The sequence below is a fragment of the Acomys russatus genome, chromosome 16, assembly GCF_903995435.1.
Source record: "Acomys russatus chromosome 16, mAcoRus1.1, whole genome shotgun sequence".
Lineage (NCBI taxonomy): Eukaryota > Metazoa > Chordata > Mammalia > Rodentia > Muridae > Acomys > Acomys russatus.
This window is the reverse complement of record NC_067152.1, coordinates 25,067,639-25,094,501: the sequence shown is the minus strand read 5'-3', so window position 1 is coordinate 25,094,501 and position 26,863 is coordinate 25,067,639. Positions and strand designations below refer to the sequence as shown.

General features: G+C 50.6%; 1 protein-coding gene and 1 non-coding gene across 3 annotated transcripts; both read left to right on the top strand.

Annotated features, from left to right (window-relative positions):
• The first annotated feature begins 236 nt into the window (after nucleotides 1-236).
• Nucleotides 237-25,496, top strand: Med24 (mediator complex subunit 24). Of its 2 annotated transcripts, XM_051158490.1 has the most exons (26): nucleotides 237-456; nucleotides 549-631; nucleotides 9,833-9,871; nucleotides 10,036-10,109; nucleotides 11,216-11,448; nucleotides 11,593-11,649; nucleotides 12,943-13,054; nucleotides 13,152-13,302; nucleotides 13,562-13,675; nucleotides 14,100-14,147; nucleotides 14,709-14,791; nucleotides 15,059-15,145; nucleotides 16,493-16,598; nucleotides 17,051-17,193; nucleotides 18,480-18,517; nucleotides 18,917-18,999; nucleotides 19,268-19,446; nucleotides 19,565-19,664; nucleotides 19,936-20,111; nucleotides 22,219-22,483; nucleotides 22,741-22,922; nucleotides 23,159-23,249; nucleotides 23,586-23,685; nucleotides 24,502-24,582; nucleotides 24,826-24,974; nucleotides 25,073-25,496. In XM_051158490.1, exons 1-26 carry the CDS (start codon nucleotides 327-329, stop codon nucleotides 25,187-25,189), a joined length of 3,021 nt encoding a protein of 1,006 aa, XP_051014447.1. In that variant the 5' UTR covers nucleotides 237-326; the 3' UTR covers nucleotides 25,190-25,496. The 2 variants fall into 2 exon arrangements, with proteins under 2 accessions (XP_051014447.1, XP_051014448.1); XM_051158491.1 differs by lacking the exon at nucleotides 11,593-11,649.
• On the top strand, nucleotides 18,711-18,814 carry LOC127200905 (small nucleolar RNA SNORD124). The gene has a single exon (XR_007832122.1). It is a non-coding gene; the product is annotated as a small nucleolar RNA SNORD124 (small nucleolar RNA).
• Nucleotides 25,497-26,863: the final 1,367 nt, after the last annotated feature.

Sequence of the window (26,863 nt, the reverse complement as noted above, 5' to 3'; positions counted from 1 at the left end):
GGGGCTGAGGAAGGTAGCCGAAGTGGGGGAAGGGTAGAGTGGTGAGGGACACAGCTAGAGCGAAGGGCAGAACTAGGCAACTGGAGCCGGCTTTAAAACCCCTTTGGACTAGCCCCGTTGACACACTTTCTGTCCCAATTCAAGAAAAGATGGTTCGGAAGGCGTGAGGGTGACAGAACACCTTCCGTTTCTACACTATTTTTTCTGTCTTACTTAAAGTCTTCTCGAATTTCCATTCTGTCCCTTATTCTTTTTCCTCAGAATTCTGGCTCCCGTTTTAAAACCCCACCTCGCCGCCGCTGGTCTCGCCTCCTTGGTGTGAAGCCATGAAGGTGGTGAACCTGAAGCAGGCCATCTTGCAAGCCTGGAAAGAGCGATGGAGTGACTACCAATGGGCGATCAACATGAAGAAATTCTTTCCCAAAGGAGCCACCTGGGACATTCTCAATCTAGCAGGTCTCACGTAAAATGGGGGATGGAAGGATGAGATGGATGGGTTCAGCCAGAAAAGCTGTAACCACTGAGCCTTGCTTTAATTTCCTTTGCAGATGCACTCCTAGAGCAGGCCATGATTGGACCGTCCCCCAATCCTCTTATCCTGTCCTACCTGAAGTACGCCATTAGTTCCCAGGTAAACATTCTTGCTCCCTGGCTTTTGGAGGTGAAACGCCAGGACAACAGTTGTCGGTTTAGGTTTATTTCCTTATAAAAGTAGCGCTTCTTTTGCTGACGAATATTAGCATTCATTTACTCTCTCCGCAGACATTCTTTTGTTTGTTTGTTTGTTTTTAGAGACAGGGTTTCTCTGTGTAGCCTTGGCTGTCCTGGACTCACTCTGTAGACCAGGTTGGCCTCGAACTCACAGTGATCCGCCTGCCTCTGCCTCCTGAGTGCTGGGATTAAAGGCGTGCGCCACCACGCCCAGCTAAAACCCTTTAAAGTTTGTGTGGAATTATAGCATGAAGGGCACGTGAGCCGCAGAAGGCATGAGGAGGTAAGAAGGTAGTTTTGGGGAGTCAGTTTTGATCTTCACTTTCACACAGGTCCTCTGTCAGCAGGCTTTTTATGCCAGGCACCTTTACCAACCGAAGCTCCTTGTTTCTGTTTTTTTGTTTTGTTTTTGTTTTTTGCTTTGCTTTTTGCTTTGCTTTCGAGACAGCGTTTCCCTGTGGAGCCTTGACCGTCCTGGACTCACTTTGTAGACCAGGCTGGCCTCGAACTCACAGTGATCCGCCTGCCTCTGCCTCCCGAGTGCTGGGATTAAAGGCCTGCGCCACCACGCCCGTCTACGTCTGGGTTTATTCTTTGTTACTGTACTAAACTTTAACAGGCCATATGAGCCCCATCATTGAGGCCTTTATACTCAGTTACATTCAAGTCCATTGATTTGTGTCTTGCACTTCCTTGTGCTGGGGATCAAGCCCAGGAGCTCACTCACACACTAGATGAGTGCCCTAGCACCTAGATATGCACTCAGTGGCCTTTTTGTACTTTGAGCTGATCTTTTACTGATGCATAATTGTTTGTTTTTAGACTGAGTCTCCTTAGGTGGTTCAGCTTGGCCCCAGACACCTAAGTCTCTTGCCTCAATCCTCCAAGTGCAGGATCACAGGTGTGTGCTGGGGTCCTAGAGCAGTGTGAATACTTTTAGCAACATCATGACGTGGTCATTTGGGAACTGTATAACTGAGCTATACAGACAGTCTAGCTGTTGCCACACTTAACTACCCTATATCATTATTGAATCTCTGAGAAACTGCATTGCATAACTGTGGGAAAATGTGAGTTAGGTAAATTACACATCATCATCATTATGGTTATTACTATTATTTTAAATTTTGCTTATTTTTTATGTGCACTGATGTTTTATCTTCATGTATGTTTGTGCAAGGGTGACAGATCCTCAGGAACTGGAGTTACAGATAGTTGGCAGCAGCCATGTGGGTGCTGGGAATTGAGCCTAGGTCCTGTAGAAGAGCAGCCAATGCTCTTAACTGCTGAGCCATCCCTCCAATCCCCTTAATGGGTTTTTTGTTTGTTGAGTATTTTTTTTTTAAATCTCTTACATTGGGTGTGGTGGTGCACGCCTTAAATCCCAGCACTCAGGAGGCAGAGGCAGGCAGATCTTTGTGCACTGAGACCAGCCTGGTCTACAAAGTGAGTCTAGGACAGCCAAGGATACACAGAGAAACCCTGTCTCGAGAAACATTTGTGTTTGTGTGTGTGTAGACCATCACATACACACGGATGGCAGGACAGCTTCTGGGAGGTGATTATGTGGGTCCTGGCATCAAACCAGGTTGCTAAGCTTGGTGGCAGATGCCTTTACCTGCTAAGTCATCTTCTCGGCCTTTTTTTTTTTTTTTTTAAACAAAGCTGGGGCTTCCAGTCCCCTTAAAAAGGTGTTGAGGACCTGGAGTGTTCCTTGATAATGATCTGTTGCCTAGTACTTCAAGGAGAGTGGTATAGTTTTTTTTGTTTTTGTTTTGTTTTATTTTGGAGACAGAGTCTCACTCTTTAGCCCAGCCTCGTGGCACTCATGGCAGTCTTCCTGTCTCAGCCTCCTAAGTGGGATTACAGGTGTCAGTCACTGTGACACCTAGTGTAGGAAAGTGGTTTGGAGAAGTAGAGGGCGGATAATAGGGAATAATGTGAGGAACATGGACTTTATCACAGTGGTTATGAGGAAATATAGTGAGATAAGATTTTCTCTCAGAGCCCGGGCATGGTGACACTCGGGAGGCAGAGGCAGGTGGATCTCTATGAATTCCAGGCCAGCCTCATCTACAAAGTGGGTCCAGCACAGCCAAGGTGACACTGAGAAAACTTGTCTTGAAAAACCAAAACCAAACCAAAACAAAACAAAAAAACCTTTAGCCGGGTGTGGTGGCGCACACCTTTAAGCTTCTGGAGGCAGAGGCAGGCAGATCTCTGTGAGTTCAAAGCCAGCCTGGTCTACAAAATGAGTCCAGGACAGCCAGGGCTATCACACAGAGAAACCCTGTCTTGAAATACTAAAAAAAGATTTCCTTGTCAGAGAGAGTGCCCAGTGGGTAAAGAAGTACGAGGGCTGGAGCTCAGATCCCCAGGACCTAAGTAAATGCTGTGTGAGCATGGCAGCCTGCCGGTAGTTCCAGGGCCTGGAGGGAGAAATGAGACGTCTGAGCTAATAATAGGCTAGTTAGCTGAGCCTTCTTGGTGAGTTCTGGGTTCAGCTAAAAGACCTGCCTCGTGAATAAGGTGGTGAGCTGTCACCAGACATCAATCTTGGGCTTCCATATGTATGAGCACATACATGCATAGATCCCAGCACACATAGGAACACACATGAGGAAAAAAAAAATTTAAGTTTAAAATTAGGATAAAATGTACAGCTTTTTGTGATTGTATCGCGGGGTGGGTTCTGAGGATAGAAACCAGGGCCAAACATGCTAAACAAATGCTCTTCCATCCAGCCTCACCACCAGTCCTTTTTTTTCCCCCAGAGCTGAGGACTGAACCCAGGGCCTTGTGCTTGCTAAGCAAGCGCTTTATCACTGAGCTAAATCCCCAACCCCTACCACCAGCCCTAAAATGCACGGATACTCAGTGGGGTTTTTTTTGTTTTGTTTTGAGACAGGATCTCTCTGTGTTCGCCTTGGCTGTCCTGGTCTTGCTTTATAAACCAGGGTGGCCTCGAACTCACAGCGATCCACCTGCCTCTGCCTCCCGAGTGCTGGACTAAAGGGGTGCGCCACCACACCTGGCCTTTTTTTTTTTAACACCTGGCCTATTTTTATTAGTAGTATTTTTTAAAGATTTGTTGGGGCTGGAGAGATGGCTCATAGGTTAAGAGCACTGACTGCTCTTCCAGAGGTCCTGAGTTCAATTAACAGCAACCACATGGTGGCTCACAATCATCTATAATGTGATCTAACGATCTCTTCCGGCGAGCAGCATACATGCAGGTAGAGCACTGTATACATAATAATAAATAAATAAATAAATCTTAAAAAAAAAAAAAGATGTATTGGCCAGGTGTAGTGTCTCCCGCCTTTAATCCCAGCATTTGGGAAGCAGATACAGGTGGATGGCTGTGAGTTTGAGGCCAGCCTGGTCTACAAAGTGAGCCTAGGACAGCCAAGATAACACAGAGAAACCTTGTCTGGAAAAACTAAAAAAAAATCCAAAAAACCAAAAAGATTTATTTTATGTATGAGTGCTCTATCTGCATGTACACCTAAATGCTAGAAGAGGGCACCAGACCTCATTATAGATGGCTGTGAGCCACCATGTGGTTTCTGGGAATTGAACTCAGGGCCTTTGGAAGTGCAGCCAGTGCTCTTAACTGCTGAGCTGTCTCTCTAGCCCTCAGTGACTTTTTAAAAACAATTCTCTGTATTCATGTTACCAATTGACAGAATAGCAGACAGGCTCGACATTTCTATTCTTTTGGAAACGTCCCTCTCACTTTTCTCTCTCCTTCCCCACAGCTACCAAATAACTCCTGTCAACAAATATTACCAATATTTGAGTTCCTATGGGAAGTGTTGGTGTTAAGAATGTTGCCTAGCCGGTGGCGCACGCCTTTAATCCCACCACTCAGGAGGCAGAGGCAGGTGGACCCCTGTGAGTTCAAGGCCAGCCTGGTCTACAAACTGAGTCCAGGATAGCCAAGGCTACACAGAAACTCTGTCTCAAAAAAGCAAAAACAAACCCAAAAAACATGCTTGTCTTCCTCCAATTAGGCTCCACCTTTGGAAGTTTCCACTCTCTTCCAATAATGCCCATCAATTTATGAGTCCATGGAGTGATTGATCCATCAGCTCTCAGGGTTATATCCAGCAGCTGGAAGCCATCTTTTAACACATTCATCTGTGGAGGGCAAATCATAAAAAGTCACCTGAGATGCTGGGCATGGTGGCTCATGCCTGTGGTCCCAGCACTCGGGAGGCAGAGACAGGTGAGTCTCTATGAGTTCGAGGCCAGCCTGGTCTACATAGTGAGTCCAGGGTGGTCAAGGCTACACAGAGAAACCCTGTCTTGAAAAAGGCAAAAAAAAAAAAAAAAAAAAAAAGTTTTGACACTCTGATGGTAACAAGGATGTGGGCATGTTTGCTCGGGGAATGTGGGAAAGGGAAGTGATCCATGCCAAACTCCTGAGCACCCAAGCATATGTCAAGAGCACATGTAAGAAACAGTCTGAAGAGGGCAGAGAGGAAACCATCCAGAGCATATAAGGTAATAAGAAAAGGAAGGAAAGGTTGAAAATCAAGGTTGTGTTTGATGGTGTTACCCGCTACCAGGAAGCTGGGTTCTATCAAAAGTGAGAGCCCATGGGTTTAACAGCAAGCATTTGCTGATGGCTGTGATAACGTGACTCATGCAGGGCTCAGGGCAGGAGTGATTGCAGTGTCCTGAAGAACAAGCACAAGGGGTGGAGGTGGAGACCATGAGAGTGGAGACCTCCGTCTGTGGAGAGAACAGAGAGGGAGGGTAAATGGAAATGTGGGTCTCCAGGAAGTGCTCTCTGAAATAGGAGGCTCTTGAGCTGTATATGAACACGGATGAGAAAAGCAAGACGGGGCAAGGCTGAAGAGAGAGTGTGGATGAGAGACCTTCATGGCCTGTCAAGTGCTGTGCAAAATTAGTCATTTATTCTATCTTCAGAGTTAAGAGGCTCCTTGATGCAGTGCTGTGCCTGGAGAGGGCACTTAGGAGTGGTTGGGGTGTTGAGTATGGAGAAGAGCAAACGGATTAAACACAGCTGCCAGGTCAGCCTGAGCTAGCCACGTGTGCAGACGGCCACACACCAGCCTCCAGCCTCCAGACCCCATGTCAGCTCTGAGCATCTAGTCGGTGGAACTGTTAAGACTGAACAGCCTTCAGTCCTGCTGGGAGAAACAGGTCACCCTGTGGTAAGTGCTTTCAGGTGTGTCTGAGGCGCTCCTTAACTGAGGCACTTAGAAGAAATGCAGAGTTCACCATCTGAAGGCCAGGAATTCATTTTGCCTGACAGCTTTGATAAGAACATACGTAGTTGGGGGTTCTGTTCTTGGTGTGGGGTCCAGATTTTTTATTTTTATAAGTTGAAACTTCCAGCTCCCCCTGCAGGTTGGCATCCAGTAAGATCCAGTTCTTCTCCAAGTTCTTGCTATGGGGACGTAGGTTATAAATAAACAAACACTGGCCGGGAACGTCATGGTCATTGTGCCCAGGCAGACTCCCAACTTTCTGATCACTGTCAGACACTCGCTTTGGCTTCACAGTATGTCCTGCTGCTGGCTCTGAACGCTGGTCGGCTGTGTTTAGGCCCTGTCTGTTCAGGTGATGGAGACACCGTGTCTTACCCACACACGGCAGCACGCAGTCACTGTTGTTATTTGCAGGGCTGAAGACTGGATCCAAGGCCATATGCATGCCAGGCTGGCACTCGGCCCTGAGCTACCCCTGGGCTATGTACACCTCAGCCTGCTGAGTTATGAGTTGAGATTCATTCAGAACAATTCATTTCTATCAAACTGGCTCTCTGTGGTGATGAATGTATTTTACCAACAGAAATGTGTTGCAAGGTAAAACATTTTCAGATTCTGTCTCATTAATAGAATTCAGCTACTTGAAGCAATGAAACCTTCCTGAGGATGAGCCCAAGTCTTAGTGCTAGAGAAACAGATATAAATTTCATATTATCTCTGTCCCTAGGGGATTTGCTGTCTAGGCAGATTTTCTACAAATGTGTTTTGGAAGTCCTAGTTCAATGAGGTCTGATGATGAAATTAACTTTGGAGGCTAACTTGCTTGTGCTCCTCTGGGATGTGGGACACATGTGCCAGGTGTGTGTGTGTGTGTGTGTGTGTGTGTGTGTGTGTGTGTGTGTGTGTGTGTGTGTAGAGGGCACAGTCAGTTCTCCTGGCATACTGGTTCTGGGGATTGAACTCCAGTCATCAGATTTGACAGCAAGTGTCTTTACCTACTGAGTCATCTCTCACCATATATAAATACATTATGGTTCTGAGAAGTCTTACAATAGGTATGTATATAATTATGTATGCTTTTTGTTTGTTTGTTGTTTGGTTGGTTTTTTTCTGAGACAGGGTTTCTCTGTGTAGCCTTGGCCATCCTGGACTCACTTTGTAGACCAGGCTGGCCTTGAACTCACAGTGATCCACTTGCCTCTGCCTCCCAAGTGCTGGGATTAAAGGTGTGAGCCACCTGGCTAGAATTATGTATGTTTTTAATTTAGGCTTTTAAATTTTATGTCACACAGAAGTTCTGTGTTTGTACATATGAGAAAAACATGCTCTGCTTCCCCCTTTTTTTTTCTTTTTCCCTCAGTGCTGGGGGTGGAAGCCAGGACCATCAGCAGTCTAGGTGCGTGTGCTTAGGACTGAGCATGCCAGCACTCCTGTAACATCTCTTAATGCTGTGGAGAAGCTTTAGGGCAACGTGATCCAATGGGATTTTCTGCACTAGAGAAATTGTTCTTTTTGTGCTGAATAGCACTGTGGCTACCAGCACTTATATGGAGGATAGTATCCCTGCCTGAGGAATTAAAACTTATCTGTGGATCAGAGAGATGGCTCAGCAGTTAGGCACACTAGCTGCTGGCCAGGCACAGTGCAGACACTTTTAATCCCAGCACTTGGGAGGCAGAGGCAGATAGATCACTGAGTTTGAGGCCAACCTGGTCTACAGAGTGAGTTCCAGGACAGCCAGAGTGCTACACAGAAAAACCTTGTCTCAACAAAACAAAACATAAAAATAAAAAGCTAGCCACCTCTTCCAGGCCCAGGGGATCCCATGCCCTTTTGACTTCCAGGGTATTGCATGCATGTGGCACAGACATACATGCAGTCAAAACACCAATTCACATAAAAATATAAAGCTGGGCATAGTGGCGCATGCCTTTAATCACAGCACTTGGAAGGCAGAGGCAGATGGATTGCTGTGAGTGTGAGGCCAGCCTGGTCTACAAAGTGAGTCCAGGACAGCCAAGGCTGCACAGAGAAACCCTGTCTCGAAACACAAACAAACAAAATAAATAAATAAAAATAAAGTAAAAAATTATTTATTTTGCAGGCAGGGATGTTAGGCAAACATTCCACTATTGAACTACACACCCAGTACCTGGAACCAAAGTTTTCTTTTCTTTCTTTTTTTTTTGGTTTTTCGAGACAGGTTTTCTCTGTGTAGCCTTGGCTGTCCCAGACTTGCTTTGTAGACCAGGCTGGCCTGGAACTCACAGAGATGCATCTGCCTGTGCCTCTCATAGTGCTGGGATTGCAGGCACACATCACTGTATCTGGCTTCATTTCATGGTTTTTTTGTTTTTTGTTTTTTTGTTTTCGAGACAGGGTTTCTCTGTGTAGCCTTGGCCATCCTGGACTCACTTTGTAGACCAGGCTGGCTTCGAACTCACAGCGATCCGCCTGCCTCTGCCTCCCGAGTGCTGAGATTAAAGGCGTGCGCCACCACGCCCGGCTCTTGTTTTTTATTTTTGAGCCAGGCTGTCACCATGTAACCCAGACTGGCTTGGTATTTACTGTGTAGCCCAGGCTGGCTTTGACTTTTACAGCTGTCCTCCTGAGTGCTGGGTTTGCAGGTGTATGTGGTAGCTGTGTGGCTGGTGCCTTCCAGTCAGGATTTTGTGTGTGTGTGTGTGTGTGTGTGTGTGTGTGTGTGTGTGTGTTGTTGTTGTTGTTGTTGTTGTTGTTTGGGTTTTTGTTTGTTTTGGTTTTTTGTAATTTTTCTGGTGCTGGAGCTTGAGCCCTGGGTCTTGCTCATCTAGGCAAGTACTCTCGTGTGCTTTACAGCTGGGCTACACTGTCGGCCTCCATTAGTCCTTTGGTTTTGTTTTGTTTTGTTTTTCCTTTTCAAGATGGGTGGTTTGTTTTTTGTTTGTTTTGTTTTTAGTGTGTGTGTAGCCCTACCTATGTAGACCAGGCTGTCCTGGAACTCATGGAGTCCCACCTGCCTTTGCCGCTGCTGCCTTCTTTTTTTTAAGATGTATTTATTATTATTGTATACAATGCTATGTCTGCACACCTGCAGCCAGAAGAGGGCACCAGATCACATTATAGATGGTTGTGAGCCACCATGTGGTTGCTGGGAATTGAATTCAGGACCTTTGGAAGAGCAGGTGGTGCTCTTAACCTCTGAGCCATCTCTCCATCCCCCTTTTTCTTGTTTTTTTGAGACAGGGTTTTTCTTTTTTTTTCCCCTTGTTTTTTTGAGACAGGGTTTCTCTTAGTAACAGCCTTGGCTGTTCCTGACTCGCTTTGTAGACCAGGCTAACCTCGAACTCACAGGGATCCACCTGCCTCTGCCTCCCGAGTGCTGTGATTAAAGGCGCACACCACCACTGCCTGGCGTTATTGTGTGTTTTTTAATCTGCTGAGAGGAAGCCTCTAGAAGGGGTTGTAGGAGTTTAAGCATCAGTGTTAGCCGGGCATGTTGGCACACTCCTGTAATCCCAGCACTCAGGAGGCAGAGGCCGGTGGATCTCTGTGAGTTTGAGGCCAACCTGGTCTACAAGGTGAGTCCAGGATAGCCAAGGCTACACAGAGAAACCCTGTCTCAAAAAAAAAAAAAAAAAGCGTCAGTGTTAGAGCCCAGCGTGGTGGCGTACACCTTTAGTTTCAGCACTCGAGAGGCAGAGGCAGGCAGATCTCTGTGAGCTTGAGGTCAGCCTGGTCTACAAAGCGAGTCCAGAACAGACAGCCAGGACTAGGAGAGAAACCCTGTCTCCAAAAAACAAAAAAAAAACAACCCCCCCCAAAGAAAACATTAGTGTTTGTCCTTCTCAAGCAGATGGCTTGTCTGAATGTCTGTCTCTCCCATCTCTCCCTTCTAGATGGTCTCCTCCTCCTCTGTGCTCACTGCTATCAGTAAGGTATGGCCATGTGTCCCCGAGGGGGACAGGCAGCACCTGATGCCTCTGCCTGGCATTGTAGGGGGCCTGGGGATTAGGAACCTGTGTCTGCCCCCAGGCTGGAAGGAGGACCCGGGCACAGCTGTTGACTGTAGCCTCTTCCTTGTGCCTTGTTCTTTCCACAGTTTGATGACTTTTCCAGGGACCTGTGTGTCCAGGCTTTGTTGGACATCATGGACATGTTTTGTGACCGACTTAGGTAAGAGATGGCTGAGGAAGCCCAGAACATTCCATCGTTCTTTCAGTGCTGACGAAAAGTCTAGAGACAGCCTGAGACCACCTGTGGGCTCCCATGTTTCCTGTGTGCGCCTGCCCACACCCAGCTTCAACAAAGTGCCTCTTCTTTATTTGGAAGAGGTGGTGTAAGAGTGGAAGCTGGCTGGCCTAGGTGTCTTACCTAGCATTCTGCCAACTTGCCAACTCTGTCCTGTTGCAGAAAATATATATGCTATTAATTTATACTACTAAAAGCCTATATTTATTATGATGGTTTTATCTAGCCTGCTATCATAATCAATAAAAGACACAGGCACCTGATAGATACTAGAAAAAGCCTATTTTCACCTGTGGCCGGGCAGGTAGGTCCACCTAAGCTACCTCGCTATCTGCCAGCCCCCACCCCAGGCCATCTGCTTTAGTCGTTCCTCTCTGGGCTATTTCCATCCACAATCCCAAAGTTCTTGCTTATGCTGCCCAGCTGGGCTGCTTCTCTCCGTGTGGAGCCTCAGAAGCCCTCCTACTGGCCACGTGGTTCTTCTCCCACCCATGGCGACTCTGCCGCTTCTTTTCATCTCCCGTCCTCTCCATGCAGCCCTCAAACCCTAGCTCCCGCCTTACTTATGCCCTTTTATTAGTCAAACAAGGAGGCAAGGTTACATACACAGCAATACTTGGGGTGCGTGGTAGTTTGCTCATGAGACAGCAAGCCGGCCCAAAATAATTAGCAATCAAATACAAAGCACCAGCTGGGCACGGTGGTGCGTACCTGTAATCCCAGCACTGGGGGAGGCAAAGGCAGGCAGATCTCCATGAGTTCGAGGCCAGCCTGGTCTATAAAGGAAGTCCAGGACAGTCAAGGATACACAGAAAATTTCTCTGTTCTGTCCTCCTACCCCTCCCCCAACCCAGGCCAAAAAAATTTTTAAAAAAACCCAAAACAAAACAAAAGAAACAAAACACAAAGCACCAGACCTTGCTGTTCCACAGTCCTCTAGTAGGAGCGTGCCAGAGATGATGAGGGAAACGTTAGTGTGGGTTGGGTTTCAGCTTTTGGAATAGATGTAAATTTTCATCTTTTCTGGGTAGCTGCCATGGCAAAGCAGAGGAGTGCATCGGGCTATGCCGAGCGCTTCTTAGCGCCCTCCACTGGCTGCTGCGTTGTACAACAGCTTCTGCAGAGCGGCTCCAGGAAGGACTGGAGGCTGGCACTCCAGCCCCGGGGGAGAAGCAGCTTGTCTTGTGCTTGCAGTGCCTGGAGAAGACCCTCAGCAGCACCAAGAACCGAGCCCTGCTGCATATCGCCAAGCTCGAGGAGGCCTGTATGTCCCCTGAGTCCCCTGCACCCTGCCTGCCGCTGCTTCTGTAGCTGGTCCTTTGATTGAGAGGGGAGAGGCAGGATGCCATCCCACTTCTTTCTAGAAGGATCCGAAATCATCCCACTTCCTTTTTTCTCTCCCCATAAGCATTGCATACATCCCAGGGACTTGGGCAGGGTGGCACCCGAGCCAATCAACCAACAGGTATTTACTGAGCATTCTTGTGTGCCCAGCACTGTGCTAGGTGCTGGAGGTGGGGGCGGGGGGCTACCAAAGGAGCATGTGGCAGGGTCCCTGCCCTCAGCAAGCTTACACACTGGTGGGGAGTAAGACGAATGCTGTGCACCTGGAGGAACTTCGAGGATGAGACAGGCACATCGTCTGCTCTCGTCTGTCTCCGTGTTACTGGTCTAGAAGCAGATGACTCAGGTGACCTGGAGCTTTTGGTTAAGCTCAGTGCCTGTCTGTCGTGACTGTGCTGTATCTCTTATCTCTGGTTCTGATGTTAAGTGTTGGGACCTTCCAGAGCCTGAGAGCAGGCAGATCTATGAGAGGGAAGTCTCCCAGCAGCAGATGCCTGAGGCCACCATCTTGCTTGAGCTGCAGTGGCTAGGGCCACCTGAGGGTCTCTTGTTTTCTATTGACAGGAACGCTAGTGTGGGTGACATCCATGTCTTTAGGGCTTGGTGGGAGACTTTGTTTAGGACGTTAGTCTCTCTTCTGCAAATTGCTTTGTCTGGGAAAAGTCCAGAAAGAATGATCACTGTGTCAAAATGGGCTGCACTGACATTTTTCTTCATCTGTTTTCTTGTTGCTGTTGGCAGTGTTTTGCCTTCTTGAGCACTTGATAAACGTTTATTGGTAGAAAGTAGATGAGTGCTTACTCTTAACGGACCTCAGGGCCTGGTTGTCTTCCTCTCATCCCTGTGCCCCATGGAGGTTAGTTGGCTAGCTGGTACCATCATCCATCATGTGACCCTTCGGAAATGTAACCACGATATGTGGCTAGTCCTCAAACACCAAGTATGTGCTGTAGACCATGAGTGCATGCCTTTGAGAGGCCAGTAGACGGCACTATTGGGCGAGCTGTTAAAAGAACAGAAACTAGAAAGCTCTGTTGGCAAGGTGTTTGGAGCTAGCTTGCTTAGGGTAGAAGTGATCGCTGCTGAGAGGCCAGCCTTCCGGGGTAGCCTTTGTCCCCGCTCAGCCACTGCCTCTACACCTACCCCTCTGCCTCACTCCCGTGGATTCTGTGTCTCCAGTCAGTTGTACGTAGCCCACGGAAGTCAGGCCTCTGGTAAGGGTTCTAGGGGGCTCTGTTCCATGGTACCTACTCCCCTTAGAGAAGCATGCTGCCCTCAGGACCCTGATTCCTCATCCTCAGAAAAGGCTTTGTTATGTGCTTTCACGGGCCCAGGGAATACCACAGACAAGGAGGTGGGGACCGTCCCTACTTCTCCTTTCCAGCATGTTTTCGCCTTGTTTTTTCCCCATCAGCCTCCTGGACTGCCATTGAGCATTGTCTTTTAAAGCTCGGGGAGATCCTGACCAATCTCAGCAACCCCCAGCTCCGGAACCAGGCTGAGCAGTGTGGCACACTCATCAGGAGGTTCGGTTCTGGAGGAGATGGGAGGTGGGGTATGTGGTCCATTCTCCTGCTGTCTCTTCAGTGCCTAGCCCCGTCCCCATGTGTCTTGTCTCCTCAGTATCCCCACTATGCTGTCAGTGCACTCGGAACAGCTGCACAAGACTGGCTTCCCCACTGTCCACGCGCTCATCTTGCTTGAGGGCACCATGAACCTGACTGGGGAGACGCAGCCCCTGGTGGAGCAGCTGATGATGGTGAAGCGCATGCAGGTGGGTGTGGCCAAGCAAAGTGTGTGGCCATCTGGGCCAAGGGGGGAGGAGCCTGGTACTTGAGAGGGATAGATTTCCTCTTGATTCCTTGGTGAACCATAGATGCCAGTCATGCGCAGTTTTGTCATCTGACCTCACGGTCCTGGTTCTGACTTGGGACCTCGCTGTGCAGTCAGAGACCCAGCCTGGTCCCTGGAGCCTGAGGAAGGGAGAAAGGGTCTGGGCAGTCTCTTACACTGCACCCCTGGACTTTCCACAGCACATCCCCACCCCTCTTTTTGTCCTGGAAATCTGGAAAGCTTGCTTTGTGGGACTCATTGAATCCCCTGAGGGTACGCAGGAGCTGAAGTGGACGGCCTTCACCTATCTCAAGGTACCTGGTGACATGGGAGCAAAGAGCCAGCGGAGGGACAGCTCTCAGGAGAAGCAGCATCGTGTCCTGTGTGTCCCCTCCTGGCATGTAGTTCGTCTTCTTGGGGGTTCTGCTGTTTTTTCAGTTCGTTTTAGCCATGTTAGTTCAGAGCAGCTAAGAGAGCCAGGGAAGGTGGCCCACGTGCCCTCTGGCCTGCAGCTCCAGTGCTGCTGATAGGGTTTCCTTGTTAAGGCTGCAGAAGTGAGGGCCCTGTGTCCTATAGGCCAAGAGGCATTGGGTACTCAGGCACTCTCGGCTTCTTCAGAGAGTACGATCATTGTCAGAAGAGCTTCCCTGCCTCAGCCCGCAGCAGGGAGTGGGGCTCACCTGTGGTAAGGGACAGAAGAAGCTCCCTGACCTCCCTCTCTCCTTGCTCATGTCCTAGATTCCACAGGTTTTGGTGAAGTTAAAGAAATATTTTCATGGGGAAAAGGTGAGTTAGGGGATGGGATGGGGCATGGGAGCAGATAGTTTGCAAAAGCGTGGCTCTCTCTCTTTGTTTTTGTTCTCTTTTTTCGAGACAGGGTTTCTCTGTTACACAGAGTCCTGACTATCCTGGACTCCTTTGCAGACCAGGTTGGCCTTGAACTCACAGAGATCCGCTTGCCTTCTCCCACCCTCACCCCCACCCCCAGTGCTGGGATTAAAGGCCTGTGCCACAAGGTTGGAGTCTTTTAGGCTGCAGCTGAGTAGTGATGTGTTCTTGTTCCCAGAGGAAGGCTGTGTATACCTATGGTCCCGTGTGTCCATCCTTGCACACATATATGGTGGCTTAGGTTGGCTCCTCTCACCCCAGCAGAAGGAGTCCCTACAGGATTTGGCCAGGGTCACCACAGAGATTGTGGTGCCTCCATTATCTCCCCGCCTGGTTACTGCGGCCTAGCGGTGGTCACAGCCTACTATCTATTACCGAGCAAGGTTCCTTATGAGCCTGCACTTCAGGCTGTGGGGGCCCAGAGGACATAGAACCCTGTAGGAGTTTCTGACTCTCTAGGACTTCACTGAGGATGTCAACTGCGCTTTTGAGTTCCTGTTGAAGCTCACACCCTTGTTGGACAAAGCTGACCAGCGATGCAAGTACGAGCTCTCTCTGTGCTCACCCGTTTTATGGAAGGTTTTCTGAGTCCTTCCCCGCTCGCCATGTCAGATGAGCTGCAGGGACCCTCTCTTCCTGTTGGACTGCTTGGCAGGGGTGGGAGGCAGCACGCTCATAGTTGCCAAATACCCAGAGCCCTTCTACCTTCGGGTACCTGGGTTCCCTCACTCTGAAGGAGGGAGGAGACTGGACGGGCTCCCCTTGTTATCAGCTTTCTGCTCACGTCCGTCCTCCGCTTCCCTCCACAGTTGTGACTGCACAAACTTCCTCCTCCAAGAGTGTAACAAGCAGGGCCTTCTGTCTGAAGGCGATTTTGCGAGCCTTGTGGGCAAGCGGTATGTTGGGAGGTTACCTTGGGGCCCCCCTGATATCTCTGTCTGCCTGTCTGCCTGTCTTTCTTTCTCTCACCAGACTGGTCCCTGGTGCCTTTCCCTTCCTCTTTGAAGTCTGAGTTGCAAGTGACTGAGTCCATGCCTCCGGGTCTGGGGAACAGGACTTGGTTAGACCAGAGGCTTACACTCCGAGTTGCTGCTCTTTGACTCCTTTGTGAGCAGAGGGCACAGAGGACATCGTCCATCTTCCTTTAATCTTTTTTTTTTTAAGACAGAGCTTCCCTATTCAGCCTTGCGTGTACTGAACTCACTTTTGTAGACCAGGCTGGCCTTGAACTTATAGAGATCTGCCTGCCTCTGCCTCCCCAGTGCTGGGATTACAGGCGTGCGCCACCATGCCCGGCTATTTTCCTTTAATCTTAATTGAACTTTCAAAACAATGTAATGATAGCAACAAGTTAAAGTGATTGTGATATTGGGTACAATCTCACTCATAAACTTTACCCTAACTCTAAAGAGTCTGACCCCGAGCGCTGTGTATATGAGGTGTGTGCTGTGTGACTGAGTTACACTGCCAGCCCCCAAGTGTCCTATATGCTGTGTCCATTTCCTCTCTGTTTTTGTTTCTATTTCTAAAGTTGGATTAGAGATTTTTTTTTTCTATAAAACAGAATCTCACTGTGTAGCTCTGGTTGGCCTCAAAGGCAGCAGCTCACCTGGTTCTGCCACTGGAGTGGCTCGAGATCAAAGGTGCAAGCCACCACACCCAGTGGATTCAAGAATGTATCAAACTGGGAGGTGGTGGCGCACAACTTTAATCCTAGTACTCGGGAGGCAGAGGCAGGTGGATCTCTGTGAGTTCAAGGCCAGCCTGGTCTACAAAGCGAGTCCAGGACAGCCAAGGCTACACAGAGAAACCCTGTCTCGAAAAACAAAAACAAAACAAAAAGAATGTATCAAGATTTTTTTCTAGCCGGTGGTGGTGATGGTGGTACACGTCTTTTTTTTTTGGTTTTTCGAGACAGGGTTTCTCTGTGTAGCCTTGGGGTACACGTCTTTAATCCCAGCATTTGAGAGGCAGAGGCAGGCAGATCTCTGTGAATTAGAGGCCAGCCTGGACTACAGAGTGAGTTCCAGGACAGCCAGAGCTGTTACACCGAGAAACTATGTCTTGAAAAACAAACAAACAAACAAAAAAGTTTTTTTTCTTAGCAAAGTATGGTAGATAGGTCACACCTGTACTTCCAACCGCGAGAGGCTGAAAACAGGAGGCTTACCTTGAGTTTGAGGCCAGCCTGGGCTACAGTGTGAGACCTTGTTTCTGTTTTCTTCTCTGGGTTATGGCCTTAGCACAACAGATCGGGATCCCCAGCTAAAATCTTCAGAAAACGCTAACATCCAGCCCAACCCTGGGCTGATCCTCCGGGCAGAACCCACTGTCACAAACATCCTCAAGGTGAGTGCACCGCGCCTGGTCCACTGTGGGCTCCCTTCCTTCCATCAGCTTTCCTCTACTTCCAGATAAAGAAGCAGGGCCCGCAGACCTCTCTGCTCTCCATGCAGAACTGTTTGGGGAGTAAACAGGGGGGAGGCAAAGGTAGCTCCCACCCATGCTGGTTGACCTTCTGCTGTGTCCTTGGTGTTATGGTTGGTGCCTCTCTCGACACCACCCTGTGAAGATACCTAAAGGAAGCTCCAGCCAGGTCCTCCTGGCCCCTGCCCACCACACTAGTGTAGCTGAGTACACTGCTCATGAGTAAAGTTTTCCTCAGTGATCTTCCTGTTGGAGAGGATGGATTATGTGTCAAGGTCCAGTGTGTCTGTCAGTGGGGGCACGCAGAGAGAAAACGTGGCTAGGCTGTATCTGGGGTCTTCACTGTTGCTCACTGATTTCCTGCTGTGCCCCAGACGATGGATGCAGATCATTCCAAGTCCCCGGAGGGGCTGCTGGGGGTCCTGGGACACATGCTGTCTGGGAAGAGCCTGGACTTGCTGCTGGCTGCCGCCGCTGCCACTGGAAAGCTTAAATCCTTTGCCCGGAAGTTCATCAAGTGAGGAGAGCTGTACCCTGTGTGGAAGGGGAGGTCCTGTGTGGAGGGAGGAGGTGCCTGCATATGTGTCTGCCTGAGGTGTACAGGTCAGGCCACAACGTCCTAGCTAGAACCCATGACAGAGGTTCACTGACTCAGAGAGCTCTTTTCTCTCCCTCTGAAGAAGGAATAAAGATGCTTGATAAGGTAATGAGGCGTTGAGGGGGCTGGAGAGATGGCTCAGTGGTTAAGGACGCTGGCTACTCTTCCAGAGGACCTGCATAGCAGCTCACTACAGCCTGTAACTCCAGTCTCAAGGGATCCAGTGTCCTCTTCTGGCCTCTGCAGGATCTTGTACACACATGGGGCACGTAACTAACACAAACACACATACATACACATAAGAATAAAAGATAAATACATTTTTAAAAAATGAGGCATTGAATAGTAAGTGTGGAAGAAATCTTTTTTTTTTTTTTTTTTTTTTTTGAGACAGGGTTTCTCTGTGTAGCCTTGGTTGTCCTGGACTCACTTTGTAGACCAGACTGGCCTCGAACTCACAGTCATCTTCCTGCCTCTGCCTCCCAAGCGCTGGGATTAAATACATGTGCAACCATGCCCAGCAGGCCCATGGAAGATTTCTCTGGCCCAGTTATTTATTTACTTTTGACCAGGGTCTCATGTAGCCTAGGCTGGCTTCAGTTTTATAGTAGATGCTGGCTTTGAACTGATCCTCCTGCCTCCACCTCCAGGCACCACCCAGCTATCAGCATGGGGTTCTTTTTTCGTTTGGTTGGTTTGGTTTCTTTTTAGACAAGGCTTTTTTGTGTAATAGCCCTGACTGTCCTGGAACTCACTCTGTAGTGCCCACTGACCTCAAACTCAAAGAGAATTTTCCTGCTTCAGCCTCCCCAGTGCTGGGATTAAAGGCATGCACCCCCAAACTCAGATATTAAGGGTTCTTAAATTCTGTTGCTTTGCGAGAGTTTAACTAGAGTTTGACATGTAGAACATGGCTCCATTCTGGGAACCTTACAAATCTTTTGCATCAAGATCTCACTGTGTAGCCCAAGCTGGCCTCAAATCTTCATGTCTTAATGCCTCCAGTGTTGGGACTATAGATGAGAGCCACCATGTTCTTTTAATACTAGTGACATCTTTTCTGTTATTATACCACTTGTTTTCTGTTTAACCTGTAGTTGGGGCTCAGGTGTGTTGCGTCCTCCCACCCCCACCCCCACCCTCCTGTGTGGCTGTCGCTCAGTTCTTGCTCTGGTTGATGCCACCTGTTTCTGTTCCTCCTGCAGTCTGAACGAGTTCACTACCCATGGCAGCGGAGAGAGCAGTAAGTTTGAGTGTTTCTGCAGATCCCATTTGCGCTGAGGAGAGGAGGGGCGAGGGGCCGCCTGTGCTCATTCTGGGGAGGCAAGGCCTCCTGTCCAGAGACAGGGTGGTGCTGGGAGGGGATTCTACCAAAACCAACCCTTTGCCTTTCCCCCGCCTGTACTGTTTTACACCGGTTTGGGGTCTGGAAATTTGGATTCCAAGGAAGGGATGATGTTCTTATGAAGACCCAAGAAAAGGATTCTGAGCCTCAGAGCTTTGAAGGAACCACTTGGTCCCTGACCTTCCTCCAGGAAACCCTGAGCCTACCTTTCATGAAGCCTTCAGTCCCCTCATCTGTTCAGGGCTTGGGCTCCCTTGCCCCTGGCCTGAGACACTGGCATCCTTGCCTTTCCCACAGCCAAAACAGCCTCGGTTCGTGCCTTGCTCTTCGACATCTCCTTCCTCATGCTGTGCCACGTGGCCCAGACCTATGGCTCAGAGGTGAGAGCTGGTGCCAGCAGGAGGCAGCAGATGAGTTGGGGGGAAAGCCAGCAACTCCCTCACCTCACCATTGCCCTTCTTGCCCTCTCCGGAGCCAGCAGGTTCCCGTGTCCACAGGTCCTCTAGTGACACATTCATATGGACCACTAGGTGGCAGCAAAGCTCCCTGTCTGCCTTCCTGGACAGACTGGGATTGGCAGTGGAGCTGAAAAGAGCCCAGGCTGTGCCACGGCCTCTGCTCTCAGCTGCTGTCTTTTGTCTTATCCAGGTGATTCTCTCCGAGTCAAGCTCAGGAGAGGAAGTCCCCTTCTTTGAGACCTGGATGCAGACCTGCATGCCTGAGGAGGGCAAGATTTTGAACCCTGACCACCCCTGCTTCCGGCCTGACTCCACCAAAGTAGAGTCTTTGGTGGCCTTGCTCAACAACTCCTCAGAGATGAAGCTAGTGTTAGTGACCTGGGCCCTGACCTGGGGTAGTAGTGGGGGCACCCCAAGACCCTCTCCCCTAATCCCATCTTGTGCTCCCTTGTAATGATGGTTCTCCCACCCCTAATCCTCTCTGTAGACAGATGAAGTGGCATGAAGCCTGCCTGAGCATTTCAGCAGCCATTTTGGAAATCCTTAATGCCTGGGAGAATGGGGTTCTGGCCTTCGAGTCCATCCAGGTAGCTCCGTCTTTACTTGGGCCTCTTCCTTCCCTGAGGCACGCGGCCAGTCATGGAGAGCATGCTTTAGGCGCTAGTCTTCCTTAGTGTCCTCTTCTTAGCCACTTTGTCCCTCCCACTTATCTTTGAGAGAAAATCAAATCTGTGTTGCAGAGGTGTGAAATGTACCTTGGGACACTACCTGTGACCTTTAGCCTCCCCCAGAGGCAATGGGAGCTATGGCCAGGGAGGGGGAGAGAGTCCCCAAGTCATTTTCTTCTCCTCCCTCCAGAAAATCACGGATAACATCAAGGGGAAGGTGTGCAGTCTGGCGGTGTGTGCCGTGGCGTGGCTTGTGGCGCACGTCCGCATGCTGGGGCTGGATGAGCGTGAGAAGTCACTGCAGATGATCCGCCAGTTGGCGGGGCCGCTGTACAGTGAGAACACACTGCAGTTCTACAATGAGAGGTCGGTAGCCTGGGCTGCCCTGCCCAGTCCCTGCAGGTGTGTCTGTGTGCTGAGGAGTCGGTTCCCGCTCGCTCGCTCACATGCCATCAGCCCTCACCTTCCTCAGAACCGCTCACCAAGCCACTTCCTGTCCCATCCAAGTCCTGACCAGCCTACCTTGCTCAGCTCAGCCCACAGCTGAGGCAGGGCAGCTGACTGTCACTCGTTTCCCCCTTTCCTCACCACTCCCTCACCACCTCCTCCTTCTTCTTCTTCTTCTTTTTTTGTTATTCGAGACAGGGTTTCTCTGTGTTATATCCGCCGTCCTGGACTTTTTTATAGACCAGGCTGGCCTTGAACTCCCAGAGATCTACCTGCCTCTCCTCTGAAGTGCTGAGATTAAAGGCCTGTGCCACCGCACCCAGCTCTCCCTCACATTTTTATTCACACATTGACTCAACTGGCTCAGCAGGTATTTGCTGTGTGTCTCTGTGCTGAGAGTGTTTTAACCCTGCACCTCCCATGTGCGGGAATTACAGAGCCCAAACAGCTTGACTTCTGTCCTCAAAGGCTCCAAGTTCCAGAAAACCAGCTGAGGCAAAAGAGCAAAGGGACTGTACGGCTGTGTCACTGTCGAGGAACTCTGAGCCATCTGCAGTTTTTATAGCTTCCCTCCCCCGCCCCAGCTGTCCTGGTGACCATTTCAAGGGCTTCCGCTGCACTGGGTTCAGTAGTGTCAGGTCACTCACTCAACTGTTTGTTTGGCTGTTGGTTTCTAAATGTGTCAAGAAGCACATACTAGAAAACTTATCATTACAACTGTGTATCTTCAGGATAGCGGGTCAGTTGGGATTGTGACACGGCTCCAGCCGTTTTTCATCTTGTGTATCTGAGCCTTTTAGTCAATAAACAACGGTCCACCTCCCCTCCTCTGGGTTCCTGGCAACTACTGTGCTGCTTTCTGCACTCTGCGTGGCTACACTAGATACTTCCTTCATACAACTAGAATTACGTAATATCTGCCTTTTCATGACTGACTAACTTTATTCCACATAATTTCCTCAAAATTCATTTGTACTGTAGCATGTGACAGGATTTCCTTTCTTTTCAAGGCTGAGTAACATTGCATGCGCGTGCCCCTCCTGGCTATTATCCCGCCCTCAGGGGCGCTTGGAGAGTGCTGCTGTGGATGCTAGGGCTGCTCACAAGGCAGCTCCCAAGGAAGTTTTCTGAGGGACATGTGAGAACAGCTGAAACATAGTTTGAGGAGGCTCTGTAAGATCACATCTGCTGTCCGGGGCATAGTGGCGCAGGCCTTTAATCCCAGCACTCAGGAGGCAGAGGCAGGCGGATCTCTGTGAGTTTGAGGCCAGCCTGGTCTACAAAGCAAGTCCAGGACAGCCAAGGCTACACAGAGAAACCCTGTCTTGAAAACCCCAAAAAAAAAAAAAAAAAAAAAGATCAAATCTGCTCTCTCCTGCTTTTGGGACGTTGCTTTGCCATCATTTATCTCAAGGGTGTTTGTGTGTGTCTGTGTGTGTGTACACAGTGGGAATCCTGTGATCCCTTGTGCATGTGACAGAGGTGCTCTGAAGGTCGAGACAGCCTTCCTTGTGCTGGCTTCCAAGCTGTCAGTACTCAGACCCCAGCTGCGTTCACAGCCCCAGATGCTCCCAGAGGATTCCGGGCTGTACACACTTTGCCCAGCTACCCAGGGCCGGGAAGAGTCTTGTGGGGCGGCCCTAGGGCCACTCTTGGAAGTTATAGTTTACTTTGGGAGGAGGCCAGGCCTGGGCGGGACCCCCACCCCCCTCAAGTACTCAGCTCAGAGGGAAATGATTATATTTATTTATGACCCTGATTTGGTAGAGCTCCGGCCTGGGGGATGGGAGAAGTTGGAGGGGGAGAGGGAGGAACAGAAAATCTGAATAGATTGATGGAACCTGTAAGAGGGGAAAGTCCCTGCCCTGTGCCTCTCCTCGGCTTCATGCCAGCAAGTTAGCTCCCCATCAGTAGTGGGCTGTACCGTGGTGTCCTGTCCCCGGCACACGGTGGCTCTAATTCCTCGGCCATGTTTCCGTAACCCAACTCCATGGGTAATGCCTGCATGTCCTCCCTGCTCCCCCAGGGTGGTGATTATGAACTCAATCTTGGAGCACATGTGTGCGGACGTGCTCCAGCAGACGGCCACGCAGATCAAGTTTCCATCCACGGGTGTGGACACCATGCCCTACTGGAACCTGCTTCCTCCCAAGCGCCCCATCAAAGAGGTACTGACGGACATCTTTGCCAAGGTTCTAGAGAGGGGCTGGGTGGACAGCCGCTCCATCCACATCCTGGACACCCTGCTGCACATGGGTGGCGTCTACTGGTTCTGCAACAACCTGATTAAGGTACTTGGGCTGGGGTTGATGTGGGCAGCTTTGTAGACTGAGGCAGATGTCCTCAGTGAGGATAGGCCAGGTTTCTCTGACAGGTTGCTAGAAGGTGGGTGGTCTCCTGGGGAGACAGAGGTAGGAGCCTCACCTCAGCGAAGCACCTTAGAGTCAGGGTTGAATAGTACCTTTGGCTATAGAGGTGGCTAGAGCATCAGCACCCTAGGGCCCAAGAGCGCTCGCAGCATCTCAGCAGCTGCTCGCCTCTCTCTCAGGAGCTGCTGAAGGAGACTCGCAAGGAGCACACCCTGAGGGCAGTACAGCTGCTCTACTCCATCTTCTGTCTGGACATGCAGCAAGTGACCTTGGTTCTGCTGGGCCACATCCTGCCTGGCCTGCTTACGGACTCTTCTAAGTGGCATAGCCTTATGGACCCTCCTGGCACCGCACTGGCCAAGTAGGATCCTCTCCAGAGCCTTCGTGGTTCTCCCACATTGAGCCCTCAGCAGCTAGCACCCCGATTGAGTCACCTCAGCCTTGGTGCCACCCTAGGAAGCTGGGCTGTGGTTGGTGGGCCTGCTGAGCGGAGGTAGAGGTGGGGCAGGGGGATAGAGTGGGCTTGTTCAGCATGGGCAGCACACATAGCTTTTTTGGGACCCTCTAACTATGCCTTGTTCCTGGAACCTTTGCCAGACTAGCCGTGTGGTGCGCCCTGAGTTCTTACTCTTCCCACAAGGGGCAGGCGTCCTCCCGCCAGAAGAAGAGGCACAGAGAAGACATCGAGGTAGGCCTCTGCTGGCTTGCTCACGTGTTTATTCAGCAAACATTTTCTGATAGCTTAAAGCAGAGAGGTACCTTCCTGGGCAGGGAGTGGGGCTAAGGTCAGTTGTGTGGGCCTGTTTGATTGGTCAGGGTCTGAAGGAGTGGCTGATGTGGACCCCTGAGTGTCCTTGATGAGGGGCCTTTGTGCTCACTAGGGCAGAGGCTGGGGTGTGGGAAGGACCACCATTGGCGATACTTGCCAAGCACTGCAGGAAGCTCATTCCTCCACTCAGACCTGCCCTCCAGTCCTTGGAGACTTGGGGAGTAGGGTGTGTGACTGTGACTCTCTGCCCCCCAGGATTATATCAGCCTCTTCCCTGTGGAAGACATGCAGCCATCTAAGCTTATGCGGCTCCTGAGCTCCAATGAGGATGACGCCAACATCCTGTCAAGTCCCAGTGAGCACGTGGGCGGTCTCGGGCTTGCCTAGGACTGCCCCCTAAGGACCTGCCTTGGTTCCCAGCTGACAACTGTCTGGCCTACAGATGGTGGAGCAGGAAATTGCACCTCTCTGTCCCCTAACCGGTGCTCTGTTGCCTGCCAGTGGGGACAGGGTCACCACTCTCCCCAAGACCTGAAGCTTTCTAAACCCTACAGTTGTCCCTCCCTGGTTAGCAGTTGAAGGGTAGCAAGGCACCCAGTGAGTTCACTGTCTTGGCACAGCTTGCACCATTGACTCACCCACTCTACCTTCCTTCCTAACCCAGAGACATGCCCTGTGGCTGAGAACAGGCCCCGCCAGGCTGTGACCTGGGGCCGCCCTCCCGCCTTCCTACCTAGAGGGCAGCCCATGGTATCCTCTCCTTGCTGCCGGCTTCCCTCTCCCAAAAGCTTGTGTGGCATGTAATCTTTCTTGTTTCTAGAGATCTCTCCTGTGCCTAGAACTTTCTCTGGATCCTTGTAGGGACCAGAGGACCAGCCACATGTTTATATAAAGGAAAGATGTTGGGTTGCCCACCTACGACCTATGACCTTAGCCAGGCCCTTAGTAAACAGACTATCCATAAAATGGGCTTGGAGTGGGCTGGGCAGCTTTAGTCACATAGAGTGCCAAGATTGGCCTCCGATGGGGCTCAACAGTGCTAGTTCCCCTTGTCTGCTCCCCAGATTCAGTCTCCTCTGTGCCCTACATGTCCCAGGCTCCCCTGATGGTAGAGGACAGGTAAGGCTCCCCTAGAGTCAGAGCTGATGCAGCACCCTCTGCCATTCCACAGCTGATCGCTCCATGAACAGCTCCCTGTCAGCTTCCCAGCTCCACACAGTCAACATGAGGGACCCTCTGAACCGAGTCCTGGGTGAGTCCTCCGCATCTTCAGAGGCAGACGGAGTCCTCTGGGTCCGTGACGTCCTGCCTCCGCTTCCACATGCCTTCCTGCTTCCCCACTGCTGCCTGCCTGCCTGTGCTGTGCTCGTCTTCCTCCTGTGCCCCCTGTCCTTCCTGTGTGAGCCTTCACCGCTTCTTGCTTCCCCTCCTTGGTCCCCTTCTTCCTTGTCTGACCTGTTCTAGAACTCTGCCCTCTTGTCTCCTCTGTGCACAGCCAACCTGTTCCTGCTCATTTCCTCCATCCTGGGCTCACGCACCGCTGGCCCCCACACCCAGTTTGTGCAGTGGTTCATGGAGGAGTGTGTGGACTGCCTGGAACAGGACAGCAGAGGCAGCATCCTGCAGTTCATGCCTTTCACCACTGTGAGTGGCCCAGGCGATACGGGGGTGACCTCAGAGAAGTGGGGGGGGGGGGTCCTTCTCCTGAGATGTCACACCCAGGACGTCTCTGTCTATGGCAGGTATCAGAACTGGTAAAGGTGTCTGCTATGTCCAGCCCCAAAGTGGTTCTGGCCATCACCGACCTCAGCCTGCCCCTGGGTCGGCAGGTGGCTGCCAAAGCCATCGCTGCGCTCTGAGGAGCCTGGAGTGGCTACAGGGGGTCCCATCCGCAGCATCCCAGCAGGGAGCTGTGAGGATGAGCTACCTCTCTTCATCCCATGGAACAAGGTTGCTCCTGCAGTCTGAGACCTTCCCCACCCTGCCCTGACTTAACCTGGCCCTACCACACCTCCCAGTTGCTTTTGTAATTTCTTGTCCTTTCAACCAGTACCCAAAGACTGTGAGCAGTCCGGATGGTCGCCCCAATTCTAGCAGTAGCTGTACTCCAAGGAGGGACTTTTTAGGGCCACCATGTATATATAAATTTATTTTTATAATCCATGAGAGGGGCTATCCCTTGGTTCATTTATAAATAAAGATCCCATAGCTATTAAGTGCAGTTGGTGGCTGTTTTTTTGTTTGTTTTGTTTTTTTCCAGGTTGCAAAGAGGTTTGTTTTGTTTTGTTTTGTTTTGTTTTCCCCTTGGGTGTTGGTGGCTATGTTGCTTGTGCTGTGGCCAGGGCCGGGCACAGCCCTGTGGTGGGGAGGAGGAGCCGTGGAAGGCTTGGGGCATTGTTCACAGGCCCCACTGGAATGCGGAGGACTCAGTAGTGCTCCCATTGAAAACAGGAAGTTGAAAGGCCCCTGTGCTTTGCAGGCTGTCCTGTGCTTTAGTCATACTCCACCAAAGTTCACAGCGTGCTCCAGGAGGGATGAGGGTGAGGACTCTGTCTGTGGGACTCTAGAATGGAAGATGGGCTGGGCGCTGGTGGTGCACACCTTTGATCCCAGCACTCAGGAGGCAGAGGCAGGCGGAGCGCTGTGAGTTCGAGGTCAACTAAGACTACACAGAGAAAACCTTGTCTCGAAAAAAAAAAAGGAGTGGAGAATGGTGAGGAGGTGTTGAAGAGCCTGTGCTCTGAGGGCTGTGGAGGAAGCCGCGCAGCTGCCTCCCATCCGCTCCCATGGCCGCAGCCCCACCCTCCAGGCTCTTCAGCTGAGGAGTGAGCCAGGCAAGGAAGTGGGTGGTGATGGCGGGAGATGGAGCTGGGAAAACCCGGCAACCCGACCTGAGCTCTGAGCCAGTGTCACCTGGAACTCAGCTTCCTGCCTGTGAAAGGCATGGGGTCACTCTGCCGGGTGGGCAGCTTTGTGGAGGGACTTTCATAGGTGGTGAAGGGACCAGTCCCGTGCACGTGTCCAGTTTGCCCTGGTTGTAGCTCAGCCTGCTCCCAGCCACATGCCTCCTCTCCCACTGCTCATGATCCATCTGCTTTGAGATAGGGACAGTGTGGGCACTTTCTTTTCCTTCCTTTCTTCCTTTCTTCCTTTCTTTCTTTCTTTTTTGTTGTTGTTTTGGTTTTTTGAGACAGGGTTTTTCTGTGTAGCCTTGGCTATCTTGGACTCACTTTGTGGACCAGGCTGGCCTTGAACTCAACAGCAGTCCGCCTGCCTCTGCCTCCCGAGTGCTGGGATTAAAGGTGTGCGCCACCACACCCAGCCCAGTGTGGGCATTTTCACTCTTGTGTCCCTGTCACGTAGCTCAGGGCTATACACAGTGGCACCTTGAAGATCAGGTGAGCCACATTGTCCTTCCTCCCCCAGCACCATTTCCCCTCCATCTGCTCTCTCTTGCCACTCACCAGCCCCTGGCCGGGCATCAGCCAAGCCCAAGAAGGAAGAAAGACTTTTACTGGACACAAACACTTTAT